This window comes from Echinococcus granulosus (genome assembly GCF_000524195.1).
Source record: "Echinococcus granulosus chromosome Unknown EG_S00069, whole genome shotgun sequence".
NCBI lineage: Eukaryota > Metazoa > Platyhelminthes > Cestoda > Cyclophyllidea > Taeniidae > Echinococcus > Echinococcus granulosus.
Window position 1 is genome coordinate 226,709 of NW_020170449.1, and position 10,955 is coordinate 237,663.

General features: G+C 41.2%; 1 protein-coding gene across 1 annotated transcript; it reads right to left on the reverse strand. All coding sequences in view use genetic code 11, as the record gives it.

The window, feature by feature from the left end:
• Nucleotides 1-1,536: 1,536 nt before the first annotated feature.
• EGR_07084 (Serine/threonine-protein phosphatase 2B catalytic subunit gamma isoform) lies at nucleotides 1,537-3,212 on the reverse strand (the record flags this gene model as incomplete). The annotated part of the gene is made up of 3 exons (XM_024496333.1): nucleotides 1,537-1,556; nucleotides 1,597-1,800; nucleotides 3,143-3,212. 3 exons carry the CDS (start codon nucleotides 3,210-3,212, stop codon nucleotides 1,537-1,539), a joined length of 294 nt encoding a protein of 97 aa, XP_024349260.1.
• Nucleotides 3,213-10,955: the final 7,743 nt, after the last annotated feature.

Consider the following 10,955-nt stretch of genomic DNA (forward strand, 5'->3'; position numbering starts at 1 on the left):
TTCTCTTACCGTGTCTTGTCTTGCCCTGTCTAGATCAGCACTTTTTTCTCACCACTTCCATAAGCATGTCCATTTCTGAGCTTTCATACCCTGCCCCTTCCACCTAACGTGTGTGCAAACCAATCGCTTCATCACTCACTTTCAGCATTCACATCTCCATCCCTTCCTACCATTTACGATTGCGATATGTGGTTTGTCCGAGACTGCGTAGCTTGTCCTCGTTCTCGTGACCGAGGTTAGATGGTCTTAGTGAGGCATCTTTAGGCAGCTCATCACATGTATCACATTTTTCAAACCACTTTTTAGCTATGCCTTCTGTAACTGCTCCCCCTTTAAGTGCTTTACAGCTTTGAAAGTCCGCTTCCTCAGTTTCTAAGCCCTGTCTAAAATCGCCGAGCAGATAATCGGCATTTTATGATGGGCTTGTCCAAATTGTGGGAATAATCCAGAAAGCGAAATAGACTGACGCGTATCTCTCCTGTATAGTGCATGTAAACACTCACAACTATTCACCTAGTCCCCAAAAAGTTATGACAAGTCGTCTACACAAAGTCCACGAAAAACTGATGGAGCCATTTGATTAATCCCCTGGTTTTGTCTTTGCCTTACTCCAATGTACAAAATCTTTAGTTATGAAAAATTAAAATGTATTGTGGTTCTTCTGTTTAACAGGTGTCCAGTTTAACAAAACCTCATGAGATGCCACCAATTTCCTTGATCTTCTAGTGCCACAGGTGATTGAACGACATGCAATTGCTTATTGCATTGAATTTACAAAAGAAATGATTTACTTAAACGCACAAATTTGTAACATGAAGTGTTTTATAAAGTATGCTTTCCTGACCTTAATACCTTTTCATCATGTGTGCTTCAGTAGAAGCAGGGTTAATCTTTCCAACCAATAAATCCTTTCACCTGTTTAATTTCTTACTTAAAAGTCCCCTACCTCGTTCTGAGCTACATATTTCTTTTTTTGGCAAGGTAGCATACTTCAGCTTGATTTAAAAATACATTTCTTGGAAAGGATTATAGCCCAGTACAGAGTATGCTGTCCAGTTTGCAGCGTTAATTTTTGCGCTGTTCTTTACACTGCCATATCTACTGTTTGGATGTATGTGACGTCACAGCTAGCTCAGATACCTTGCTTTTGGAACCGTAATTCACAACATTTCCAAAGCGACGAGAGTCTTCATTACCCCTTTCCATGTAATCGAGTTGGACACCTACTTCGTTTGTAGCAGTATCGTGAGTCATCCATAGTCTGGGGTGTGCCAAATGCCTGTCCGGAAGAAAGACACGTCTAAACCGCATCTTTTCCCGTTTATGCAATCTGCTCAATCAGTCTGCTTTTATGGGTCCAAGCAGTTGATGTGGTGGGGAAATATGCACCACAGTTCTAAATAAACCTCTTAGCATGGCAAATTCACCTTAATTACATACTTTTTTACACGGATCGTTCAAGACTCTCGTGATCCGGGCTCTCGTCATACCACCTACACCCATAATACATCTTTCAATCAAGCTACTCGCAGATATCTACGGGTTACCAACATCGACTTGTGTGATGCAAAAGAGACAAAAGTTGGCCTAACGCACCAGTAATGGGTGCCTCGAGTTCAATAAGGTTGTTCTCGCTCTTGAAAATCGCCGCAGTCTCCTCGATGATCTTCAGGGCCGCCTTCTCTGTTAAACGTCCCTCGCCGAAAAGGTGACTCCGTAGAATCTCCAACTGTGGAGGCTCGTCGAGTCGGGGGAAGATATCATCTATTGTCAGCAATTGCGTCGGTGGCGGCGGGGTACCTGTGATCACCAAAATGGGACGCTTTTTAATACGTATTGCGCAAATCCCTAGCCTCCCATTTTATGATGGACACTTTAAAGCCTGGTTTGAATCGGTGCCTTCGAAGGTTAAAAGTCTTTGAAGAGGGCCGACAAAGGCGGCCTTCTTTTTAGGTCTAAATGGACCGTGTATTGAGGTAATTGATGTGTAAAAAGGGCGCTGAAATGATGAAAGCAAATACTAGAAGATGCGACAATTGCCGGTTACGTATCACCATGACAAAGACACTAGGTTCTTCGACTAATTACGGTTATAAATTATAAATTTAAATTTTGATAGGGATTGACAAGTTTTGGTTTGAATTCTCCAAGACAATGATACCAGGACAGAGCTTTTTTACAAGCCGTGTATGACCCCTGATCCCCAGGTAACCTAAAGGATCCCTCATTGCTTTTAACTTAAGACCGATTAAGCTGACTTTATGTACAACCCTCCAGAATTATTACGGCATTAAAAGTCGGATTTTTTAACAAAGATATAGTTAGTGCAATGACATTTTTGCAGGTATCATTCCATCCCTCAATCGGTTAAGTGATCGTCGACATATTGAAAATATTGTTGCACTGAAAAATTACGGGAAGTCTTCACAAAAAATTATTATGAACCATCCCTCACTCAACGATTTTTAATGTCAGGCGATAAAGCACATCACACGTAACACTTGGCAGAATCCTTGACCTTGTTCAATCCTTAACTTATTTGGGTCAGCAGTTTGATGCAGAAGTACAAAGTGCGGTGAATTTGGATATTTCATGTAGTGCTTCAAAGGAATTCTTTTTTATTTCGTATTAATTACTCTTTGGCATACTAACCCTATTATTAAGTTATTAGGTAATAGCCTTCAAGAATTGACCAATCACATGCCAGTGGACCTATACTACTTAATTAATCGAAAAGTAGACATAGGATCTATAACCGTGTAATTATTCGGCTTACTCATTAGATTGGGAGGTTTCGGGCATAATCAGCTGCTGTTTTTTCAGGCCTCATATGAGGAAAATAGAACCGCGGAAGACTCCCTCAAATATTTTCTACGTTGAAGTATTCGCCTTTACATCGAGACAAACTTGATGCCAATTCTACCGGCCATAAGAGCCCTTGTCTCTAGTAACAGACAACCTATCTCTAGCCATACTGCTTCTGCTTACCCATCTTACTTCTATTTCCCAACCATCAATTCTATTTTGCATGTGATTAAGCTAATGTTCAATCCTAATCCCAAGGAGAGGTGATAGCTACTACTTGGAGAAATTCTATCAAAAGAATGCGGAAGATAAGGATGAGGAAGTGCCTCAGACAGACATTCTCTGGGATCTAGTCGGGTCAGCCGAGACGAGGTGGTGTAAAGTAAGGTCAGTTTAGTGCGCAGCATGGGGTCTTTCTTCCCACTAATCAACTAATCATGGCTGTTTCCAAAGCTTTAAAATCCTATTTAAGTTCCTAAAGCCAGTAGGACTGACCTGTTGTGCATGTGTCCAAGCGACTACACGCATTTCACAAGTCTCCGCAGCTACTGCAGTATGACATGTCAAAAATCGTACAAAAAAGTTTAATCTCCTCATGGAACGCACAACTTCTTTGCCTTATTTGTTGACAAATTTGAAAGACCAAGATGATCAAAAGGCTGCGGGAATTGCTAAATTAAACGCTTCCATTAAAACTTCTACTTCCTTCCTTCTATAACCATGGATCAAGAATTCTGCGTGATGAGGCAGTATTAAGAATGATTAAGTAAGTGTAATTATTGTGAATATTCTGGCATTCCGATATTTTGTGCTTGGTCTTCAGGTATAAAATAACCATCCCAGCTTTGTGTTTTCTTCCTCAGATCGAGCGCCTGACCCCATTTCTAGCTTCTTCGCCTATCTGCTTCTTCAAAGTAGAACTAGAGTCTTTAATAATTATAGCGGGCAACTTGTTATTTCTCTTGTTGTTTAAAGTAACTTTTCGTTCCTTAACACACGGGGATGTGCAAATTACAAGGCCGGCTGAAAGGTCAACTCGTGATCCTTGTTTCTCATTTGAGGCGGGCTTGGAACGGGTAAACAAAATGGAACCTCTTTTACTACAAAGAAAATAAATCGAGGAAATAAACACCTCTCTTTGAGTTCTTGATTGAAAGGAAGATAGTTTTGTGGTTAAAACAGATCTCACGCTCCTTATTTCCCTAGTCTAACAAATGAATAGACCCTATTATAAAATTGAAATGATTTTAGTGTGCTTTTGAAGGAACAAAACGCAAACGATCATCTTTTCTGCATTTTTTAATAGCTGAATAATAGAATAGTCCGTAGTGCGCTTGTTTGAATGTGCCGGTTGGTAAGTATGAACCTCGTGACGGACTGGACGCCATCGGTCCCCGAGGAGGAAACCGTGATACCTCTGTACCTCTTTATTTGTGGCCACTCAATCAAGCATTTCCTCATCCACTCGTTCTAAGAGCAAAGAGGTGGAAGGGAGAAACACCGAGCCTATTACAATTCATTCCAAGTCGCTACACTTTACTCCATCTGAAAGGCCATTTTTGACGTGATTTAGGGACAGTAAAGTGGGAGTTTGTTCTCTCATTTTATCCAGTATTTTTCAGCCAAGTGGCCGCTTGTAGAGTAGCAAAACAAGGTAAGCCATCCACAATGCTTTGTTTATTACAACCGTTAATAACATTACAAATTGTCAAAGAGAGTATTGGGGCTTTAAGAAACGCCACATTAGCAATCGTCACAGCCACCTGTAAGCATTTCAAAGCATGTAATGCTAAGTAGAGATTGAAGATTCTAAAATCCTAATAATTCCCCTATCTTCTCCTAGTTATGATGCTTTAAAAATATCTGTCCTGTTTAAGTCCACAATAATAAAGGCATTAACAGCTCTGAGACAAGGGCAATTTTTCGGGAAAAGCCATGAGTACCCATAGTCTCGCGGGTACAATGACTTCAAAGGCCGCATTGATACAGTCGCGCCACGCGTCATCATGACAGAAAAATGGGGGAACGGAATGCCCTTTATCTGAGAATTCGACAGATTCGACCATTCACTAAGGCTGAGGATAACATTACTGCCTTTTTTCGGCGGAGAGGGGGGGGGAAAGGGAAGGCTTGATATGAACCAGCGGTGATAATCTGCTATATTCTCCCATCGAAGTGCCTGTTGGACAAGCAGAATTCTTACTCTCTTAACAGGCAATCGAGGATAGTAGTTAAACTTCAAATTATCTTTTGCACTCAAGTAAGCAAAAAAAACAGGGTCTATTTATGCCCCTCGGTAGTAAAGTAGCTCAATATAAGCACTGACGCTGGCATTACTCTAGCTTAATCAAATTCTCCCTCCGCGTCGTACACTACCAACGTGACAGGAGCGCTCTCATTCCTCTGTTTAAATCACAGCCAGACGTTGGTCTTATTAGGCTTAAGTGTCAGGGTAGCACTTTGTTTGCTACAAAAAATATCCAACAGTGACCATCCATTCAGGTCAAAGTTCAAGAGTTGCACAAGTGACGGACGCTCCATTAGGCCCTAATTAGTCTCTGTTACTTTTGTACAGACAATGGGGGAGCCACTGAAATAGACCACATTTTCTCCCATAGTTAATACCTCATTCATCGGCTTATGGGCTCAATTGAAGCGTAGGCAGCAATTCCGCCCTCTTAAATGCTTGTACTCTTAACAAAACACCAAAGCCCATTCATTTTTTAGGTAAGTGGGGTGTTATACTCACAATATATCATTTACCCTTTGAATGGGGCAGTAGTCGATGGGGGGTAAGTCTTTATGGTCCCAAGTGTCCAAATAACAGTAATAACAGCTCATTGATAATAATGGTCAACATCCGGTCACATCGGCAAGTTAGTTGCTGCTTACTCTTGACATTGTTTTTCAGCCAGTGGCAGCACTGTCATGTGATCGTTGCCGATTTTGTGTAAGCCTAATACATGACTTTTCTTTGATAGCCACCTCATACGCATGGCATTGCCTCTGATGAAGCTGCAGGCCACACGAGTTCTCTTAAAGAGATCTTGTGACCTGCAGGCTCTATCTCCCACTAATACACTTGGTAGGTCATTCTCGCAAGAAAAAATTAAACAATCTTTTCATGTCGCCTTCTATAGAGTAGCGTCTCCGCCCTCGCCTCCCGCGGTATCGCTACACTATTTACCCTTGATTAGCCGGATTCAATTGATCGTACGAATAAAGCAAAAAATGCGTTTTAGCGAGTTGGAGAAAAAGTATACCGGCTGACGGTTTGAGGAGGGGGATGTTTCCCATTATTATAGGCTATTTGTTCCAGGAAATGAGCCTTAATTTGCGTGTATCGAATTCTAACATCGTTTATATTGACAGGCTTTGACACTATTTTCGTGGAGACAGTATTACAACCCTCAAAAGTGAGGGAAAATTCAAAATAACTAGAGAGACGATGAGACGTCAAACCACCTTATGATTGTTGGAGGCGAAGTTGTTCGGTTTGAAGTCTGACCCTCCTCCTTACCAATTTCATTTATCAAAGACGTTTGAATCATGAGTGGATAAGTTTTGATTCAATCTAACCAAAACAGGGGAACTGAATGGCATGTTTTGAGATAAAGAGTTTTAAAATTAACCAATTTCTAACTACGAATGATAGCAGCCACAAAAATTGGGTGAAGTGATTGGGGAGATGGCTGATGATTGGACTGCCATGGGGATTGACCGCTCGAGTTAGGCCTAGAAAATATTCCATTCAACAAACGGACTGTCGACCTCCAATTCAAAAGGAGACATCTCATGTTCACTGTTTTAAGCAATGAAATGACAATTCGTATTTAATTAACAGTAATTGCTTGCTTCTTCCTCCTTCCAGAAATGTGCTAATTTCGTCAAAAAGTAGTCGTAAAACATTTACCTTACACGTTGGAGACTTTTTAACCCACCTTCCAGTTTACATTCTTGGAGAAGCGCATGGAGATCTCACGTCGTACAACCGAATATCCCGAGTCGCAGCCTTGGAAAATTGTAGGGCTTCGAACATGGCACAGATATCACTTTAGGCAGCAGTCAAGGCAAATTGGAAGTTGAAGTACCCTTCCTCCTTATAAGATACCTCGGATTTGAAGGCAGAATAGAGAAGCTGGCTTCTGTTGATATCCAGCTAATTGAGATCTTGACGCTCTGGACCATCAGAAGCAATAGAGAAAGGGTTTGCATATCCTAGTGACACTCTAAGCCTTTCTATACTACCCTCACGATCCGTAGGTGTAGGTCCACTACATCCATAATTTGGTTTCCAAAGTTTTCGTCATCTAAACCTCTTTGAAAACTGCCGCTTATAGCTCCAATGGAGCACTCACTAACACACATGCCAACAGTACCATGTACCTCTTGACGTCTTTTGCGAAGGTTTCTAGGACCGACATGATTAAAAGCTGTTCAGAATGGGCATTCGTTCTATAATGCGGTGGCGGCTTCATCGGGTTGTACTTCAGTGTATATTTGTGTCTCAACCAAGTAATGTAAGAATATCTCGGCTTAGCCTGAACGCCAGTGTAGCTCCCCATATCAAAACGCATGTCTCATCCGGCTTTAAAAGCAATTACTAAATCAAGGCAGACAAGCAGTTTCAGAATTAACGTAAACTGTAAGTCCTGACCATTTGATTAGTTGACCTACTTATTTTGGTTCGCAAGGTGTCAATACTGTTCTCCCATCAGCGTCAGAGGAAAGGTGGTTTACTAGCCTCAGGTCAAAAAGCTCGTTGCATGCGCCGACAGCCGTAGAAACCATTTATATGCCATACTATTATGAAACGGGTGCATTGAATAACCAATTTCTTGATAAAAATAAGCAAATATAAGTCCGTAGCCGCAGTTTATGTGCCCAGGCAGCACCGGCTAGGGGAGGATTTGTTTTATTAATAGAAATAATCCACTACTTGATGAAAATAGCTCGCTTACTTAGCGCGATGGCATGTAAGGGGAGGGGCATATGTCCTCACACGGTTGACTTGGCTTCGTATCATTTAAGTTATTTAGATCGGAATAAGAAGAACTGACATCCTCGGTTTGGGTGACACGCGCCAATTTAAGTACGGACACCTTATTAAAACAACTTTGGCTCTAGATACTTTTGAATCACTATCAGTAAATGAGTTCGTCAACTTGTTCCTTTGGGTACGAATCTCCTCAAAAGACGTAGTCGATGCGACTGGAGGGATGGAGACTCACCACAGTACCCTTCATGGATTCAGTTTTGGCCCGCTATTTTCTGCATGAAGCAACTAAGGCCAGATGCTACAATGATCCACTTTCTGAGATCTAATCTTGCTTCTATTTCTTGTCTGGACACGTGTACACAGACGCCCAACAGCTTGCTGCATAATAGATGAGCGGGTAGGCGGACCTAATCAAAAGGGCTTCACTTACCGTCTATAACAACCGACTGGTTTAAATGTGAAATCACTGCACCGTTAACTACTTTACTAACGTCTCAATGGTTATTTCAAATTGCAATACCTTATTCTCAAAAGAAGGCATTTTTTTAACTAGTCGAAAAAAAACTTTTAGTCGTAACCAAAAGGTGTCGAAAAAAACTGAACTGAAAAGTTGTAAGAGCGTCTACGAAGAGGATAACAATGAATCGCTTTTAGTTTTGTCAAGCTGATCGGACTCACAGGTTTGTTTTTTTGGTATCGAATATCGAAACCTCATTTTGCAGATACAGCATGGGGAAACATTAACCTTGATCTTACAAAAGTCACAGCGATGACACGGGGCTCTACTACCACCACCCCGGTCTCTCTGTGTGGTGTTAATAAAGCAACTTCTACTTAAAATTAACAATATATTTTTTGACATAAAGCCCGTCATTGGCGGTAGTAGGTAGAGTACACTTCCATCACACAGGTATATGAAAGGAGATGAGGAAAAGGATGACGAGGCGACTTAGCAGAGGCGGTTCAATAATAAGGCATGATTCTGACCGTGATTATGGAGCTGTTTGTCCTCGACTGGCATTAACTAGCCCATTAAATTTTAAAAGACGTTTAAAGTTCACATCTAAATTTAGCACTATCTTAGTGGTTCCAAATGGATGTTCTAATTTTAAAGGGCTTGTGAAAGATTGAAAAGTAAATAACATTTTTTTAACTCCTAGCCTTGACACCAACAGACTGCAGCATAAATTGGCAGAGTTTTTGACTGGTGGGAGCAAAGTTAATCTACCCAGAGTGTATTAGCCGGTGTTTTGATAAGTTCTGTTTTGGAGGGCATTTTTTACCGTGATCACAAATGAGTCACTTGGCATATGAAAAACTGGGCTTGAGACATTTTTTGCTCTGGTAGAGGTTCATGCATCTCTCACAGATTATTTACGGGTCAGTGATCACCATGTCAACTTCATTTTACCATTTGAGGTGTGGGGCAAAAGGAGGATGAAATCAATGTACCCTACTGCTACAAATGGCAGATTACGATGAGGTCCATGCCATAGTAGGTGGGTATAATGATTAAAGTTGGGGATTTTACAGCGCAAGCTGGACTGCCAATTAGAAAGAGAAACAATAATTGCTATCTTCATGTAGTTGACTACACAGACCTTTTGGTCTTCCACGACTTTACTTCCGCGTCTGCTCACGACCTCCACCCTCCTGACCTCCCAACTCTTCTGTGTGTTTGCGCTGCAGCCACGTAAAACCTCGGAGAGTAGCTTTGGCGAACTCACTTCAAGAGATCAGAAGAGTAGGTAAATGCAGAAAAACTGGGCAATCTACTTCTTTCCCAGGAGTCTATAGTTTTACTTTGTCAGTAGAGGTATTCGGCCCAATGAACGACACATCCAGGAGTTCTGGAATGTTCGATTATCTGAAGCAAATCTCTTGAGCTTTTGCATCGGGTTCCAGTTCCTTTTTTCGAAGGGCGAATTTAAGCCTCGTTTATAGGCACCAGAATTAAATGTATTCCCTTCCTTCTCGTATCAAAAAGCAATCGTTTTCAGACAGTTGGATTATTGCCCTTTTTACAAGAAAAAAAACTTGTCTGCAAGTGTAACAATGGATGCTTCATCTAACGAATTTAAGTCGTGATTCTCAAAAAAGGAATACAATATAAACAATTGATCAAAAGTGGAATCTGTGATCACAAAATTGAACTCTTGTAAGAGGATAGCAAAATCACCTCTCCTTAGGACTCTCCAATGAGCGCTTTCTTCAAAATTAGTGGAGGGTTATAACCACTTTAGATTTAAAAATTGCTGCAAAATTACCGACATCCTGGTTTGCCAGTGTATATTCGTTTTTAAAAAGCAGCAGATGTTCAAATTATCATAAGTATAGGCGAAGTAGGCACAAAAGGGATCTTTAACATCTTTTGAGCTAAAAAAGGAGATGCTTTGAAAAAAGTATAAGAAGGTTATAATTGAGTTTGTCTTAGTACACTCTCAGCCACTTCAAAGGAAAAGAGAAAATCATCTTTTCTACTCGTGAATTTCACTGACGGTAGATCTAGGGAGCACGAGCACAAACGACTTTCTTATGACTTCTTGTAGTGCCTAAAGGCCACTTCTCTCGCCTGCCTTATGACTAGTTAGCCAGCCCTGCAGGTAGACCGAATGAATGTGGATTGCGGAGATAAAGGAAGCTGCTGCCCGAGGCGAATGAACCACCATCGTGGCTCCAGTGGACTTTAGGGAAGGGATTTATCTCCTTCATGAAACCTACGACGGACCACGATGCAAACTGACATTAGTATTCTATGAACAGCGTTTTCAGGAAGAAGTTAAAAAATAAGGAAGGCGTATTAACCGCTGCCTCATTTAGCATCTTTGATCCTAGTTCCCGTAAACAAATCGGGTTTGCAAGGCTCGAGAATAAACCACCAATTCGGGTGCCGAGCAATTCGAAAACCATCTAATTTGGTTAACTACCAACCTGGAAAGGGGGTTACATCCTACCGAGTTGCAAGACTTCATAATGCTAGGTTAAAACTGTCCTCAAAATCAGCTCCCCACCGGTACCAATTAGAGTGCTTAAGAGGAAGAGTAGAAGAAATTTAATCGTCTCTTCCTAGGCCTCTCCTCACTCTCACTCATTCTCTCCCTTTACGAACAGCTGGTGAAAAATGAAACGAGTGGATAAGTGGGTGAGCAAG